General features: G+C 43.6%; 1 protein-coding gene across 6 annotated transcripts in view; it reads right to left on the bottom strand.

Moving 5' to 3' along the window:
- Positions 1–482: 482 nt before the first annotated feature.
- Positions 483–19050, bottom strand: part of SLC16A7 (solute carrier family 16 member 7) — a 97364-nt gene continuing 78796 nt past the window's right edge. For all 6 annotated transcript variants that reach the window (XM_083574583.1, XM_083574584.1, XM_083574586.1 and 3 more), the window contains 3 exons: positions 7577–7720; positions 4014–4826; positions 483–1941 (listed from right to left, as the gene is read on the bottom strand). In XM_083574583.1, the coding sequence (XP_083430709.1) occupies positions 1670–1941; positions 4014–4826; positions 7577–7720 (1229 nt within the window). In that variant the 3' untranslated portion in view covers positions 483–1669. The remainder of the gene's footprint in view (positions 1942–4013; positions 4827–7576; positions 7721–19050) is intronic.

Raw genomic sequence — 19050 nt, 5'->3', positions numbered from 1 at the left:
TGATCTGGAAAAACGCTATTAAACGCTATAAAGAAGTTACATAGCTCTCAATGCAATTTCCCATTGCCAATGGATCGCTGCTCTGTAGCACCCTCTGGTGTCACATTTTTATAACGTATTTTTAACACTATAACCAACCAGTGTAGATTCGCCCTAACTCCTACTTGGCAGGAATTTTGTTAGCGGGGGTCAGTTTTGTGTATCTAAATACACTTTTGAGTCCAAGGTCTCAAGAACAGAGGTAACTGGGTAAAGTGGCAGTGACAACTACAAATGTAAAACAGATTTCAAATGTGTCTGGAATACAGTGATGAGCACAAGGCAACGTGTTGTTCGGAAGTTATACCCTGATCCTAAACGTCTGTGCCAGCATATCTACATATTTGTTATATTGCAACAATGCAGCAGTTGGACACAACCCATCCTAAGTATTATTTTGCAAGTCTTAGGATCAGGCTGTAAATATTTCAGTGTCAAATCTATTACAGCAGAGGGAAATGACCCTTTATTTGCCACAATTAAAACACCTATTGCGCTTAGCAATAAAACCCACCAGTTCTTGTATCTGATTTCGTTTGTCCTTGAAAATCCACATAGTAAAATTTGATCAGAAAGAAAACAGCCTTTGATCCACTGAAAGTTCCCTATGAAAGAGTAATTTGCTTTGTGCGCTTTTTGCTCAGGTAGCTGTTAACAGTAACCTTTCATTTTTAAAATCATGTTTTCACACTCTTTTCTCCTTCTGGCCCAAAACATACCATGCAAAGAGGTCAATAGGCATTGATCAATATCTGAAGGATTAAGACCTTTGTTTTCCATTCCTAGACAACCACCTATTTTTGCATTAGACATATGTTTGTAGCAGGAATTGTTTGGTTTTTTTTGGAAGACCTTGCCATCCAAGTTCTACCCTGATTTGAGTCAGCATTTGAACGGACTCACTCACACCAAGTAAAAACAGGAGACCTAATACTTTTGACACCAAAACAAAACACAATATAATGCCTCAATCCTATTCCGTCCCTGCACGGAGAACAGAATGGGGTCTGGATCCACAGAGGACTACAGCATGACCTACACCTTTGCTGCACCGTGCTACTTCTTCACTGCTGGTGGATACAGATTTTGCATCTGAGGAGCTTCAAGGTGCTAGATGCTTGAGGCAAGGTGCAGAAAGGCTTCATTTAGCTGTGACTGGTTGGCCATGTTACAGCCATGGAAACTGTGAGGGCCAGGCTTGAATACCAATGAGCAGGAGGGGTCCCAAATGCAGCAGATCTAGCTTACCACTTTTTGAAGCATCCCCTTCTAAAGAGCTCCCCCCAACCCCCCCTAAATACAAGAGTTTCAGATAATCTAAATGCACCATGGTTACCTTTTTCTGGGGCAGCACAGTGGGAGAGAGAGAAATTATGATGTTCTACGGCGAATCCTTTTGCACCTTCTCTCTCTCTCTCTCTCTCTCTCTCTCTCTCTCTCCATGGAAGGGGCAGGATTGGGATCTAAGCGACGGGTTTTATTTTATGTTCTGCAAACTCCTCCCCCCCTTCAGAATTGCAACTGATTATTATTTCTATAAAACCTGGCCTGTACTTTGAAGAAATACTTCTAATGGAAGTTATAAATATGAGTATTTGAACCACATCTCTTTTTTGTGTGTGTGCGCGCATTAAATATTAGTTTCTCTTTCTGACGGGTTTTCTGGCAGTTTGCTCGATCTGCTGACCATCTCTTCGCTCTCTTTGTGGGTCAAGGGCTCCACTTCCTTGGAATCTGCATGCTTGAGGGCTCTCTGCCTCTCCTCTTCCGCTCTCTTCTCCTTTGCCAAAAGTCTGTAGTTGATCGCGTTCCCAATAAATAGCCAGATGCTTGCAACGATGACAATGACACCGCAGACAAAATACATGTATTTGTAATCTTTCGTTATGTCCACAAGCAAACCTGGAAGATAAAAAGAGAATCCCTGCAAATAATACTGAAGATGAAACAAATCATTCTCTCATGGCAGGCAGAAAGGAAGGTCCGAATGCAACTTTTGCAAGTAGAAATAGTGTTACAGTGGTACCTCGGGTTAAATACACTTCAGGTTACATACGCTTCAGGTTACAGACTCCGCTAACCCAGAAATAGTATCTCAGGTTAAAAACTCTTCTTCAGGATGAGAACAGAAATCGTGCTCTGGCGGCGCGGCAGCAGTGGGATGCCCCATTAGCTAAAGTGGTGCTTCAGGTTAAGAACAGTTTCAGGTTAAGAACGGACCTCCGGAACAAATTAAGTATTTAACCTGAGGTACCACTGTACTTAGCTCAACAGTGCCAGGATTTCTGTGCTATTGTTGACTGTTTCTTGCAAACGGTTCAAGAGTTAAGGCAATCATCATCGATCTGCTGCTCTTATATGTTAAATTTAACATATATTTAAACTCTGCTCATCACTGACTGTAATTTTGCATTGCATTGCCATTTGACTCTTACCTCAACTGTTCTCCTTTGCATACTTGTTAACTAGGATTTCACTTTAGGCATTTAATGAAGTGAGCCTGAGTACACAATAGCTTATACTAGAATAAATTTTGACAGATTTTTAGGTGTCCCAAGACTCTTTTGTTCCAAGAGGCTAACATAACTACCTCTCTGGAAATGCTTCACTGGTGTAAGGCCCCTTACTTCAAGAACTGCAAGGTTGGAGGTGTGTGTGTGCATGTGGTGAAAGAGGAAGAGAACTCACATTAGGAAAGGTGCTGTCTGTTTGCTGAAAAATGACCAATCCAGAACAACACAGATGCAGCTGATCGATTACGAGCTGCTATGAATTGTTCTTTTGACTGTGCATTGGTGTAAAAAGTTCAGAATAAGTAAAGTATATAATGGGAGATGGGATCCTTCCCATCTATGGACTGACAAGTGATTCAACAGAAAGTAATGCTATGTTTGCCACCATTAAATAAAAGTAAATGGCAAGACGGGTGTAAGAGAAGAAGGGCAGAAACTCTGAAAGCGTATATGCCAAAATAAGTTCGGGAATCTTCCATGAGAAACTAGCAGTCTAAGCAGGACTGATCATTACTAACCCAGGAGGTAAATACACCACTAGGTGGCATACTGAGAGCTAGAGTAGCCAGTTTCTAATTGAAGAAAGCTCTTTTCGCATGGCAATTAAAGGTCATGATTCAGTTCAGTCGCGATAATTCAATGTTCTGTTCAATGGTTTTTTATATTTAGACCAGGGCAAATTAAAATAATATCAATGTCTACACACCTAACTTTGAATGAAAATAAAAGCCATAAGAATATCTGGTGATCCATTGCTCTTCCCTCCTTATACCCATTGAAGGCAATTCAGACAGGACTACCATTGCATTAAAGGACAACAGCATCTTGTGGGATTGCCCACAACAGCATCCCCCGCACTTGTGATTCTCAGGAACCAGGCATGTACACTGCCTTGGTCTTCATGGTGGAAATGCAGGATAGACCTGTAATACCAACAATAATATTGTAGGGTACAGTAGGAAATGGTAGACGGAAGGATCTTTGCATATGCTGTGTGGAAGAGAAAGGTGAAGAAAGGGGAGCCTGTGGAAAAAGCTCACCATGTCCGATAAAACTGTGTGCTGTCTGAAGAAAGCCAGTGGAGAATGGAGGGAGGGGAGAAATCTGATTGGGATGACAGGTGACCAGAAGATATGGATTGCTTGATTGAGAGGTGGGAACTTATGGAAACATGGAAGGAAGCGGGAGGGTGGGTGCAGGGAACCAAAGGGCCAAGGAGAAAGGAAATTAAAAAAACGTTTTCACACAGGATTCAAGGACAGAAGGAAATCTGTGGACAAGGAAACATTAGATTCCGGAAGGGTGGGGCCAGGAAAGCAAATAAATCTGAATGAGGTGGGCATGGAGTTAAATTTCATATATTGACTTGCACCAACCAGCCAAGCTGTTGGTGGCAGGTCTCTTAACAGCTCAAATACATACTTGCCATTTTCTTAACATGACCATCATCAATATACTCACCTCCCAACGGAGGGCCTAAAAGAACAGGGCAGCACTCCACAATGGTGACGAGTCCTACAGCGCTGGAAAACCTGCTAGCGCCAACCAAATCCATGAGGGTCTCAAAAAGCACACTGCTCACCATGCCAAAGGCAAGTCCAAAAAGTACTGCGTACACAACCAAGCCTGTGTAGTCTTCGGCCAGCGGGCACATGATGTGGCAGATGCCATTGTACAAAACGGCAAAGCTAAAGAAGTATTGGATTTTGGGCCGTATGTATTTGGAGTTTGCGAGCAAGCCCATGGACGGCCTGGCAAACATATCAACAAAAGCCAGGATGGAGAGGAGGAACGCAGCAGAATATTCATCGATCCCCTTGTGCTTGGCATAAGGAGCTAAGAATACAATGGGGGCAAAAAAGCCAAGGAACATGATGACGTTTCCAGATAGATAAATCAGAAACCCTCTGTGTTTGAAGAGGGAGAGATCTAAGTATGTGTTGATGGTTTGCCAAACGGACTTCTTGTCATTCTTGTGCAAGGCAGAATCTCCTTTCCCCTTTTCTACGTCTTTTTTGACCACAGGGGCTGGTGTGGGTCCGACGGGCCTCATAAGAGACCCGGCCACGCAACAGTTCAAAAGAAGCCCTCCCAAAATGAGGAAGCTTCCCTTCCAGCCAAAAGCATTGAAGAGAAACTGATTGAGAGGTGCCAGAGTACTTAGAAAGACTGGACTCCCAGCCATGGCCAGTCCGTTAGCAATGGGGCGTTTTTTGTAAAAATACTTGCCAATCATTGTCAAAGCTGGCTGCAAGTTGAATGCCAAGCCCAAACCTAAAAGAAAGGAAGAAAACACACACACACAAACACACATGAAAAATAGAGCATTCCCCTAGAATAGTACCAAATTGTCACCTTCCAAGCACCCCATATAAACAACAAACAGCCAAAATGCCAGCTAGTAATTCTCCAGAAATATTAAAAAGCTGTTGGCGCTGGCAAATAAACGTGAGCGTTCATTGCTTCCCATGTGCTTTAATGTCACTGATATGCCACACAAAATTTCTCTCGTTTCCCTCAAATTGCAGTGCAATAAAAGCGAGAGCTCTGCAACGCACGATTCATGTTGCAGACAACGGAGTGACAGAGGAACAATGATATCAAGACCTTGAGCACACTGTTTCTGTATTTTACTAAGCTATAATCCAATTTGCTCCTGGTTCATTTCACAGAAGTTATTAAATGTCACCTTCTCGACGAAAACGGCAAGAGTTTAGAAGGATAAATCCTCTGCCTTTAGCTTTATCCTTTACTTAGGTTTGAATAGGTACACATAAAAATAAGGCTTAAAATGCTTAATGGACATGGGCCGCTACACAGAAAATGACGCCCTCCCACATCATTGCGGGGTCCCGAGGTTTCCCATGGAGGAGAGACTCGCACAAACATTTCAGATTCCTTCTTTGGTGCTGTGACTGGGAACCTTACAGGAAGAATATAGCGGAATAGGCCTGGCATCGCCGGCAGCCAGTCTGCCTCTAGCAATCTTACAGCTGGGTTACATTAGTTACCAGAAGGAAGAGTATCCCTGAATGCATTCATGTCATATTCTGTGAGCAAAGATGTCTTTCCTCTATGGATGTTACTCATCCTATGTGGATAACACTCTTTCTCATTCTACAGCCTAATTCTAAGTCCTCACATACCGGTAGCACAGCGGCTAGCGGGTTTGATTTGAGCAGGAGAGACCTGGCTTCAAATCTCTATATAGTCATGAAACTTGCTGGGATGGCTTGAAGTGACCTGCTTTCTCTTTGGCGACCTACCTCACAAAGCTTTTGGGAGAATAAGGTGAATGAATTTACCATATTTTTACATGTATTAGACGTAAAAAAGCTGGATAGTGGCATGGGGGGGGGGGACTGCGCACTGTCAGCCAGCTGGTTGGTTCGCCAGAAGCGGCTTAGTCATGCTGGCCACATGACCCGGAAGCTGTACGCCGGCTCCGTTGGCCAATAAAGCGAGATGAGCGCCACAACCCCAGAGTCGGTCACGACTGGACCTAATGGTCAGGGGTCCCTTTACCTTTAAGGAGTCTCAAAGCAGCTAACAATCTCCTTTCCCTTCCTCCCCCACAACAAACACTCTGTGAGGTGAGTGAGGCTGAGAGACTTCAGAGAAGTGTGACTAACCCAAGGTTACCCAGCAGCTGCATGTGGAGGAGCGGGGAAGCAAACCCGGTTCACCAGATTACGAGACTATCGCTCTTAACCACTACACCACACTGGCTTCCAGTGTCTCCCGCAGCGGCATGGAGGGAAAGCTGTGCACACCAGCCAGCTGGTTGGCAGGAGTGCAACTCCCCCCCATGCCACTGCGGGAGGTGCATGCTCTTGGGAGTGTTTCCTGCAGTGGTGTGGAGGGGAAGCCGTGTGTGCCAGCCAGCTGGTTGGTGGCCCATGCCCTAGGAAGCTTCCCACCAGGGCGTGGGGGGAGCGGCTGCCCACTTTGGCAACCCCCAGCAATGCCCCCCCAAAAAAGCTCAACAACTTTGGGCCATCTCCCCTCATTTTCTTTAAATTTAGTCCCACAAAATAGGGTGTGTCTTATACATGGGTACGTCTTACACACGAAAAAATACGGTAAGTCTGGTGGCTGGAATGGTGAAGCTACTCCAAGATGCTCAAGCACAGGTCAGTATCATCATGGCCTGCCAGTTCCTGAATCAGTCTCTGTCTTCAGAAGTCCACTTGTCATGTCTACTCAGTGCATGGCTACTGCTACAGATTTTTTTGATTTTTTTTAAAGTATACAGGATTGCCTGTCATAACTTGATCCATGCATCTTTCAGTTAACTTTGCACAGCCAGGTCAGCACGCTGCATCTTTGCGACTCAAGGCTGAAAGAATTGACAGGACATGACAAACTGGAGCCTCAACTTCAGCCTGTAGGTTGGTAACAGCATCGTGTTGTGAAAAGCATCGTGTTTGAGAGACAACAATCCTGTGTGCCGTTTTTGATCTGTGTGTGGTTTCTCATTCACAAATGCAGACCATCGCTTGAGCGTGCAGTCACCATGTGTGCACCAGCCTTAGGCAGTATAACTAAGCCTAGAAAACAAGTCATCTAGAGACTCTGTTAGGGTGGATAGAATGGGCATTCTATCAATAGGGCCTTCGCTGATGTTACATCATACAAACCCCATCCTCAGGCTCTTGTAACTGAAGCCCATTTTTTGGAAACATTGCATTTAGAGCTTGCTCCTACATTACAGAATTTCCACATAAAACTGTACTACACTGTAAATAAACTCATAACATGACAAACAGCAACTGGGGCATTTTGGGTACACTTGGATTTGTATTCCTTGCTGTGTATGGCGACATGATTAAAGGCTAAAAGAATCTGTAGAAATATGGAGTACTGATGACTATAATAAGTGCTGCCACTAGCTAATCAATGCCTGGGCTGTAATTGCGTGTGACACAGTAAGAATGGTGCAAAGAACATGCACCACAAGTTGAGTTATCATTTAAAAAATTGAAACCCAAGGGCTTTGTCTGGGATAGCGGGTTAATACTTACCTCCAATGACACCTATGCAGATATAAAGCTCTAGCACACTGTTGCAGAATGAAGAGCTAATCATTCCAAATGAAGCCAGGATCCCGCCCGCAATCATGACTGGCCGGCTGCCATATTTGTTCACCAAGACGCTGCTTATGGGGCCTAAATACAGGGGGAGGGGGGAGAGAGAAATTACTTTCTGAAAGCATAAATGCAATGGAAATAAGGAGCACTTTCCACGAGGGACAGAAGACTTCACACTCAGCTCGGAAAATATGAAGAAACTTGGTTATTCACATCAGTGCATTTGCAGCAGCCTTCCACTGAATCAGACCAGTTTTAATCCTTACAGAGGTGAACATGAGAGGTCCAACTGCCCATGTGTAACCTATTCAGGGCTGGGCCTGCTGTGCAGTGGAGTGAAGCCACCTACTTCAGCTGCTGTCATAACGTGGGCTAGCAGGGAGTGGATAGATGAAGGCAGCAATTGGGGTCTGAAGAGCAGGGATGGGAGCAGGTGGATTTTGGAATCAGTTCCCTGTTTAAGGGTGGACCTGTCTGATCGGCATTTCCAAAACAGTATGTTAAAAACTTTTCTGTCCTGTCTTTCCATAATAGTTAGCTGATTATGGATTTTTAATTTTTATTGTATGGTTTTTTGGTTTTTTAAAAAGTGTGGTTTCAAATGCAAAATTGTTGTAAACCACTCTGGTATTTTTGTATGACTAGAACAGCGGTGTATGAATATTTTAATAAACAAACAAATTTTCAAACCAGAACACAGCCACTTTGAAATCCGCACTTCTCTGAATTTTGCTGAGTGACATGCGTAAAAATGTATAGGCTAGGGTAAAGTGTGTGCGCAAACACCTCTCTTAGTGAAAATAATAGAGCAAATGCATGGTATTGATGAATATCACCAATATCATGGGGGCCAGAGACAAAAGGCGGCAAGGCAAGAAAAGGGGTTTTTACTTTTGTGTAGTATGCAGGTTTCTACACCCATCCAAGAGCACATTCCAGCCAGGCAAAATTACCCAAGGAAGGTGCAAAGCATGTGCTGTAGGCCTTGGGTGAGTCTTGGCCCCTGAGGCTGAAGTTTCCCACTTGAAATATAGGCTGGCAAATGACTCAGCCAATAATACTGCATTCCACCCACATTTTAAACAGATGAAACCCCTTTTTTTAGGCTGGATGTGATATTCCCATGCACTGGCAATCACACATGGACACTGGAGTCTTTTTAGATCAGTGTCCCCACTGGCAGTTCTGCCTAACAATTGTTTTGTTTTAATTTGAAATGCGGGTTCCACAGAGAAAGTGGCTGTGCAGAAAAAGTGACAGATAACAGGAATTATGTACAGCTGGTACATGCACATATTATATATCATGGATATGACTACATTTAGAAATCAACCAGATTTTTAATTTGCATAGACATTGACTATTTCTCTTTCTAGGAGAGATGGAATAAAATTTTGTTTTTTCAACATTTGTCACCAAACTGACCTCTTTTGCACCTCCCTGATTAATTCAAAGACAAAAATGTCATTATTCTTTGCATTTCATACTTCTCTGTATTGCAGAAGTTCATTTCTCAAAAATATACCAATATGCAAAAAAATGCATATTTTAGGATAAAATGTGTTTATAACTGGTCCTGAATGGGGTAACTGTGCCCCTGAAGGACCAGGTGCGCAGCCTGGGAGTCATTTTGGACTCACAGCTGTCCATGGAGGCACAGGTCAAATCTGTGTCCAGGGCAGCTGTTTACCAGCTCCATCTGGTACGTAGGCTGAGACCCTATCTGCCTGCGGACTGTCTCGCCAGAGTGGTGCATGCTCTGGTTATCTCCCGCTTGGACTACTGCAATGCACTCTACGTGGGGCTACCTTTGAAGGTGACTCGGAAACTACAACTAATCCAGAATGCGGCAGCTAGACTGGTGACTGGGGGCGGCCGCCGAGACCATATAACACCGGTCTTGAAAGACCTACATTGGCTCCCAGTACGTTTCCGAGCACAATTCAAAGTGTTGGTGCTGACCTTTAAAGCCCTAAACGGCCTTGGCCCAGTATACCTGAAGGAGCGTCTCCACCCCCATCATTCTGCCCGGACGCTGAGGTCCAGCGCCGAGGGCCTTCTGGCGGTTCCCTCATTGCGAGAAGCAAAGCTACAGGGAACCAGGCAGAGGGCCTTCTCGGTAGTGGCGCCCGCCCTGTGGAACGCCCTTCCAGCAGATGTCAAAGCGATAAACAACTACCTGACATTCAGAAGACATCTTAAGGCAGCCCTGTTCAGGGAAGTTTTTAACGTGTGATATTTTATTGTATTTTTGGTTTTTATGGAAGCCACCACTCTGGGGAGGCCCAGCCAGATGGGCGGGGTAGAAATAATAAATTATTATTATTATTATTATTATTATTAACATTCAGATAACGTACATGTTGTGATAAAATGGTGAGAACCAACCAAGTCCAATTACTCATTGATTTCAGTGGGTCAACTCTGAGTATGGCTAGTATGCATTTTAATATGCTTGGGGTGGAAATGCACAGATTAAACTGGAAACCAGATGGAAGGGATTTATGAATGAACACGTGTGAAACTGACACAGACTGGAAATAGACTGCTCTGTCCAGCATCTCTTTATATGCTGCTTCACTAAGGTATAAATCATAAATGAAATAATTCTATTTTCATTTATGAACTCTGAAGCTACATAGGCCAGTGTAGTACTATTCTGTTGAGGTAAGGCTTTTTATGCAGTGGTGTAGACCCACAAATTGTGAAAATCTATAGTCATAAATCATATTTCTAAGGAAGTTCAGTTGCTAGACTTATTTCAGTCTGTTATGCATTGTGATTTTGCTATGTTAAACCATTGTTTCTCACATGGGCAATATACTATATAGATTTGAAGGGTTTAAAAATGGAATGTATGTATTAAATATCAAGACTGAAGGGATGTCAGACACATTTGGGGAATTTTCCCCATCCCCAAATATGTTCCTTCAGGATCTCACCTGTCTTAGTTTTGTAAGTACTAAATTACCATCCTTAAAGGAAAAAGAAATAAAAAGGAAGCCAAAGCAGACTAACATTTAAAGCCAGTGCTAAAAACGACTCTGCAATAAAGTGAAATGTCAAGCACTGCATTTGGTTTTTACTGAAAATCTATCTGTATGTTGTCCAAGGTATAAGCTTTCCATTAAAAAACCCCCAATAAAAGAACAAACTTTGCATTTGCAGTGTGAGAAGTTAAGTAAAATATGCTGTAACCTAGTGTTTGTGGAGGTCTCAGTTTGACAATCTTTAACTTGCAAGCCTATCCTGTATGGCAATAAAGATATGTTTTAGTCAAATATTCTCTCCTTGTTACTGGAATACTGTGCTAATAAGGAATCAGTGGCATCTCAAACCCCAGGACTTCTTTTTCAGAGTATATGTCAAAAGATTTCAAGCACGAGAATATGGGAAGGCAACCTAGCTTTTGAGATGTTGGCCTCTCGTTGAGCAAGAAATGAGCTGGATCCAGCCATGTTAATAGACCCACCGAAGTCAATGGACCCAAGTTAGACATGTCCATTAATTTCAATGGGTCTCCTTTGAGTATGACTAACATTGGACACAACCCAATATTATTCAAGGGTGGAAATAACCTTTTGGTACTTTTTTCACTCTTGACCTCCCCTGTCCCCAATTTCTCCACCATCCCTCCATGAAATTTGACAGGCCGCCCACCCCTGTTACAGAACCTGACAAGATCTAGTCAGAACATCTTCCTTAGTCAGGTTGCAGCTGCACCATTCATTTCAAGCAGCCTATACCACTTTAACAGTCATGGCTTCCAGCAAAGAATCCTGGGAACTGTAGTTTGTGAAAGCTGCTGGGAGCTGTTAAGAGTACCCTATTCCCTCACAGAAATATAATTCCCAGAGCTCCCTAGGAAGAGGGAACGATTGTTAAGCTACTCTGGGAATTGTAACTCCCTGAGGGGAAACGGGGTTCCAACTCTCCACACCCTTAACAAACTATAATGCCCAGGATTCTTTGAGGGAAACCACGACTATTAAAGTGCTATAATTGAGCTTGAAGTGTATAATGTAGATATGGTCTTAGTCAACATATTAATTTTCCATTGGGAAAACCATCACATGGGCCTCCAAGACAGCACCTTCAAAAGAGTCTTCCCACACTTTTAAACACTATAATAAAATATAGTTTTGGTGGTAGGATACACAAAGGGTTACAGACGCAGTAATATTTCACTAAATAAGAAATATGGAAAATGTTACCTGCCATATCAAGCCTAATGCTAAAGTTAGCCAGCGAATAAATTACTTAAATGCACTCAGTTTCCATATGTCCTGCTAAGTGGACTCCCTACCCACCCACCCCGAAGGAATCTGTCCCTACTTTTTACTTTAAGAGTCTAATATAATGCTACAGCCTCTTGCCTAGATGCCAAGGATATAAATCCAAATACATTGTAGCTACGAGCATGTAATCAAGCCTTTAATGGCCATGCACAAATGCAATTGCACATTTAACAATTTTTATTATTTGTTAAGTGGTGTCTGCTACATAGCAGCCTGTCTCTTTAATCAACCCCGTTTTTCTTTTTTTGCAGACACTGGCAAGATGTTCATGCTATTCTCCAAGATATGTCTTTGAGGGACCAAGTGAAAAAAGCAACACTGAAACAAGGTGAAGGCTTCAGCTAGGGAAATCTGTTTTAACAGAAGCTAAAGAGAAAATCCTATGCATTTTTGTGTTGTTATATTGTAAACTGCTCTGTGGTCCTCAAATGAAAGGCCCTATAAAAATTTGATTCTTATTAACAATAATTGTAGTTCAACAAGATATGGTGGCCACAAGTTCCCCATTCTTGTCCTATTCCCTCTCTCTTCTGTTTCATTATTCACCCAAGGAGGACTTAGATTTTCATGTTTTGTATTTGCAGAGGAAAGACTTTAGGCTCTCAAATTTCAGTGGCGACCTGTGTGATACTAAAATTTGGTGCCCTCCACCTCTTTCAGTCTGTTCTACAGCACTGTTGTGGTGTCCCCTGCAGCATGGCACCCACTGCAGCTGAACCAGTCGCACAACCCTAAAACCATCTTTTTGGGTTGATAGAGATCATCACCTTTGATGTAGAAAAGAGGGTAGTTAATGGTCCACGTGTAGGAAAGCATTTGGAAGAAGAAAAAAGAGAGAGGGGGAAAGCTGCAACATTTCAATATAATGAGTAGTGCTCACATCTGTTGTGTGTATCTAGTGAATTGAAGGTTTGGGCATGATATGATGCATTTTAAGTCAAGCACAGACAGATTTAGGATCAGCAATACAGATTTCTTAAACAATATAAATAAGAATACAGGAAAAAGCAGTACATTTTTTATGTTTTCAGAAACACAGATGATATAGAGCATTTCCTTTTCTCCTTGTTCCCCCAAACTACGTAAGATTATGGTAGTGGCAGATAAGTTTAAAGAATCCAGAAAGGAATGAAGATTTGTTTGGCATAAAATCCATATCCTGCTGTGCTCTCAGGCAGAAGAACATTTATCAGTACAAAGGTATTAGGTAATAGGTATACTCCATTCATTTGTGAGTCAAAGGGAAGCCAGGATACAAGAACATTTACATACCTACATTTGTCCTATGCATCTCAAAGGCTAAAATCAAACATGTTCAAAGTAAGTAAAATGTATCTGTACTTCTCCCAAATAAGCAACACTTTTGAGGGCTGACAGAAAAACTGGCACATGCTGAGATGCAGGGCTAGCAATGTAACAGGCAATATAGGAACAAGTTAGATAATTTGGTCCACATTGGCCAAGATAGTCTATATGGAATGGCAGCAACTCTGCAAGTACTCAAGTAACACCTGGTGGAGATCCCAGGGATGGAACCTGAGACCTGTCACTGAGTGTCAACAACAGCAGCTTGATGGTAGATGATCCCACCTGCAAAATCCTCTGCCATGTCAAAGCAGCACAACATCAAGAAAGCCGTAAAATGGAACATAATGTTAAAATAACAGTTACAATAAAAAATATAAAAAGCCAGCAGGCACGAATATCTGCAGAACCACATGCAGGAAATCAATGTGCTTTGTGATCTGAAAGCCTGCCTAAATAAAAATGTAATCAGTTGTTGCCTGGAAGTTTTGACTGTGCGGGCCAATCAGATGTTCCTTAACTGGGGGCAGGGGGTGGCACTGAGATTGCCCTGTCTTTTGTCATTACTTTCCTAGTCTCTTCCACAGATGTGGCAAGGATCAGGGCATTGCCTGCAGGTTGTAACTCAAGTACTAGGATCCCAAGTCACTGGTGGCTTTTTATGTTATTCGTAAGACCTAGAGTTAGACTTGGCAGCTCTCTGGCAGCCAGGGCAGTACTTTCAGGATTGGAGCGATATGATCCTTGCTTGCTACTCCCGGACTAAAGCATTCTACACCAGCAGCAGCTTCCAAACTATCTTCAGGGGTAGCTCAACACAGAGTGAATTGCACCACTCTATCTGGGATGCTATGGGACGCGGGTGGCACTGTGGGGTAAACCACAGAGCCTAGGACTTGCCAATCAGAAGCTCGGAGGTTTGAATCCCCACCATGGGGTGAGCTCCTGTTGCTCGGTCCCTGCTCCTGCCAACCTAGCAGTTCGAAAGCGCATCAAAGTGCAAGTAGATAAATGGGTACCGCTCCGGCAGGAAGGTAAACAGCGTTTCCGTGCGCTGCTCTGGTTCGCCAGAAGCAGCTTCATCATGCTGGCCACATGACCCAGAAGCTGTACGCCAGCTCCCTCGGCCAATAAAGCGAGATGAGCACCGCAACCCCAGAGTCACGACTGGACCTAATGGTCAGGGGTCCCTTTACCTTTTTATCTGGCATGCTGCAAGAGCACTGGTTACTGAAGCTGAGCTAAATTGAGGCAAGCAGTAGAAGTTAGCTCCTTTCTGGCGCCATCTTCTTTGCCTTGGTGTTGATTTAATTCTGAGGTGTGCTATAAAGGTGCCACGCGACACACTTATGATTCCAAACAGACTAATAAGTCCTTTCGTTGCGGGTATAGCTGTATCTCTGCTTAATTCAGGCAACTGCTTTATCTCTCCAATAGCTTCAGTTATAAATGTTCTGATTAAGATTATTGAGTGCTTCTGTGTATTTTGGATCACTTCCAGCACAACTGCCTGCTCAGAGAGGCCCTGATCACCTCTGCTCATTGTTTCCACTGTTTATACAATGGCACTGGAAACACCGAGTGACTACGGATGTTGAAAACACTCACCTGTGCAGTGTCTCCCAGAGGTGGCAACAGGCACCTTTTGTGACATCAAATAGGGGTGGCGTAAATCAGAAACTTAGATGCAAGGAAGGCTGTGCAGCTTTTTGATGCAAGCTCCACTTTGGACAGATAAGGACCAGTGGCTGACTACAGGAATGTCAATGCAATCAAGGTGTTCCCCTGGTTTGCAATGTTCAAATTGTTCACAGGGTACAGGGTGGGAGGCTGCATAGATTTTGGATACACCATGGAAAAAATAATTCCTCTTGCCAATGCACACAGCACTCTCACTTCTCATTTCTCCAGGAAGGACTGGAAGAGACCCGTGTCAGAAACCCAAAAAAGCCAGTGCTAGTCAGTGCAGTCAGTAATTACTAGATAGACCAGTGGTCTAACTCAGTATTCAGAACCTTCCTGTGTTCCTAAGAATGTTCGTTAGGTTTGAGGCTTCCACTACCAACCCTCCATTCAAACTGGCTCCATCAACATTCTTGAAATCCCAAGGGGAGAACTTCTAATTCCACATTATGTGACTCTTGCCTCCATATTCTTTTTAATCCAAAACCCAAAGCAGGCTGCAAATATGAGTTAAGGCAGGGAGTGGAGAAAAGTGACTGAAGCTTTTTCCATGTCACCATCACCCTCCCCAAACCACTTTCTCCCACACTCAAGGATGGATGTGGAGTCTGAATGGAAAACACATGGCAATCCAGATTTTGTGAATTCTAACTTCCAACCCGGTAGAGGGCTATCTCACTAGTGGTGCCCTCCCTGTGGAACACCCTCCCTTCAGATGTCAAGGAGAAAGAAATACATAACTTTTAGAAGACATTTGAAGGCAGCCCTGTATCAGGAGGTTTTTAATGCTTGATGTTTAATGTTTTTAGATATGCTGTAAGCCGCCCGGAGTGGCTGGGGAAACCCAGCTAGATGGGTGGGATATAAATAAAACAACAACAACAACAACAACAACAACAACAACAACAACAACAGTTCGCAGCCAGCATGGCCAGTGCTCAGGGATGATGGGAGATGTCAGTCCAATATCTGGAGGCACCAATCTGTAGCTTGTCTTTCACAGATGGGCAGACAGTTTAGAGAAAGATTTATCCAAAAGCCCTCTCTGCCAGTCTCCCCTAACCCTCATCAGCTTTTTTGCTGATTACAGATATAAACTCAGGTTGTCTGTGCTCCACTCCAACTCTGTCTACCCATGTATCTCTTTTTCTAGCTGAAATATTCTTCCTGAGAAGCAGAAATAGAATCTTCATGCAATATGCAACTTTCAAATGGCCTCCTCTACGATGTTTTGGGAAGTGCTGGTTTGTTATTTAAGTGTTAAAATGTGTTGGGGTGAGCATTAAGAAACTCAGTGGCAAATGTAAGGTGCCTGGTGGAATTAATAAATGTTTCCTGTTCAGGAATAGACAGGCTGATTCCCGCCCTCACCGTGCTTAGCATTTAACAGTGATTAATTCAATCCCCCAAGGGCTTCTGTGCTTCTGTGAATCTAAGCGCCATGCAGCCATTCCTGCACTCAAAACGTTCCAGAGGTTTCACCTAAACATTATTGCAGGTGACCCGCACAGTGCAATGCTGCCACAAAAGATTACTCCTTCTGCAAATGAGATGCCAAACCAAGAACGGCTAAGCCCAATCCTTCTTCCCAGTGAAGTGAGAAATGATATAAATTTTTTAACAATGGAGCCGATAAAAATTTATGCACTTTTCCTGCACTTAATGAGAGATTCGAGGGGGGCCTTGTCGCTTGCTATACAAATGCCCTTAGTGAAACATTTAAAACATCCTGCTGAGACCAAGCTTTTGGAAATATTACCCATTAATCTCAGTGGGTGCTCCTTTCCTCTCTGCCATGGATGGTTACTCGTGAAAACCTGAGCTACAATCTGGAAGCATCTTTGGCCGGGTAGTTATGCTGAAGGAAGCAATTTGTTACATTTTTTTTTTTTTAAAAAAAGATTAACATAGAATTTGTAGGCTTCTAGAGTATGAAGGGGGGTGGGAGAGACCCTAACAGTCTTCTCATTCTAAAGAAAGCCTATACCTAATCCCAAGGGAGGATGGTCCATCAGTGCTAATGGGGCACTGCCCCACCTACCTCAGTCTGCCCTTAGCCAGTTCCCCACGGCTAGCCACTTTGCTTCCACCTGTCATTCGCTCGGCCTCCTCTTCCTCCTGACCTTCCCGTCATATGCTCCACTAGCCCCAACTGGTACCAACCACCACTGTGGTTTTTAATGCACCCCGATTAAAAATGTATACACTGCTTGATTGTAGAAAAACACACACCCTCGGAGTGGTTTACAAAAAGAATATGGGACATGCATGAATCCTTAAATGTAAAGGGACCCCTGACCATTAAGTCCAGTCGCAGACGACTCTTTGATTGCGGGACTCATCTCGCTTTATTGGCCAAGGGAGCCGGCGTACAGCTTCCAGGTCATGCGGCCAGCATGACTAAGCCACTTCTGGCGAACCAGAGCAGCGCATGCAAATGCCATTTACCTTCCCGCCGGAGCGGTACCTATTTATCTACTTGCACTTTGACGTGCTTTCGAACTGCTAGGTTGGAAGGAGCAGGGACCGAGCAACGGGAGCTCACCCCGTTGTGGGGATTCGAACCGCCGACCTTCTGATCGGCAAGTCCTAGGCTCTGTGGTTTAACCCACAGCGCCACCTGTGTCCCAATGCCTGAATCCTTAACTAAAGATTAAAATGCAGTTGGCCCACACACCCATGCATGCATACACATGCACCCCCCCCCCCCCGTGTGTCAATGCAGAGAACTGAGCTTAATACTGGGAAAATGAGAAACTGACGGAAACATATATTGACAAGATTCATCCATGCTTACTGGTCCTGAAAGACCTACATTGGTTCCCAGTACGTTTCTGGGCACAATTCAAAGTGTTGGTGCTGACCTTTAAAGCCCTAAATGGCCTCGGCCCAGTATACCTGAAGGAGTGTCTCCACCCCCCATCGTTCTGCCTGGACACTGAGGTCCAGCTCTGAGGGCCTTCTGGCAGTTCCCTCACTGTGAAAAGCAAAGTTACAGGGAACCAGGCAGAGGGCCTTCTTGGTAGTGGTGCCCGCCCTGTGGAACGCCCTCCCAAAGAAATAAACAACTACCTGACTTTTAGAAGACATCTGATGGCAGCCCTAATATTTGATGAATTATTGTATTTTAATATTTTGCTGGAAGCCGCCCAAAGTGGCTGGGGAAACCCAGCCAGATGCGTGGGGTATAAATAATATTATTTTAAAATAAATAAGATAAATGAATACTTCATGGTATGCCTTGAGGGTGAGGCTATTGCTAAAATGCTACTAAAGCTGGAGCAAAGCTTTCCTGGCTTGGCTATTTCACAGTAGGCCTCCTCAGACATTGGTATTCATATCAGGCCCAGAGGCTAGATGAGGACCTCCAAGTTTCTCTCTCAGGTCCTCAGGATACTGTCTCCCAAGACACAAGTCTTGCTTTACACTCTTCCTGTGCCCCAGCTGGAATGTGAGTCTCCAAGTGAATATTTTTCAGATATGTGCAAACATTATATAGCAATATAGGTGATCCAAGGAGAAGAAAAGAAGCACAGAACAATGTTGTTCTCGTGCCAGCCTAACAATCTTTGTTTTCGAATAGGTTAGAAACGAGACAACAGGGACTGCTGCAGTTCCTTTCATAACTCGATGACATCTAAAGGTTAGCCTTTATTTTTTTTCCCTATTGATAAAAATGACTGGAGGCAAAGCAATAGATAAATGCTTAGGAACACTTGAGAGCTAAAATGGGGGGGGGGGGGAGTAAGTCCACATGGGCCCAGCCTTCCTGTTTAGAAAGCGGTAACAATAATACGGTGACAGCATTCTTTGCATCCACTCAAAAAACAGAACAAAACAATATTCTGGCATAAAGCAGTTTGAAATTAACGTGCATTTACCAGTTCCTATTTTCATTTTGAAAACCTACAGAAATGGCAGATATGCTTAAGGTATTTGGTGGTGGTGCATTGTTGCAGCACAACAAGCTTTTATAAGGCCACATCTGTACAGTAGCCTCACATGCTATCGGTTGCGCACATAAACGCAGTACCCCAGCGTTTCACAGTTCTGGACAACTGGAATCTGCCCTAAAAATGTTGCAATCTGGAGTGCTCCTTTTCACTGTTCCAGTCAGTCATC

The sequence above is a fragment of the Podarcis filfolensis genome (genome assembly GCF_964270895.1).
Source record: "Podarcis filfolensis genome assembly, chromosome: 10".
In the NCBI taxonomy this organism is placed as follows: Eukaryota; Metazoa; Chordata; class Lepidosauria; order Squamata; family Lacertidae; genus Podarcis; species Podarcis filfolensis.
The sequence above is the reverse complement of the archived record's forward strand: the minus strand, read 5'-3'. Positions and strand labels throughout refer to the sequence as shown.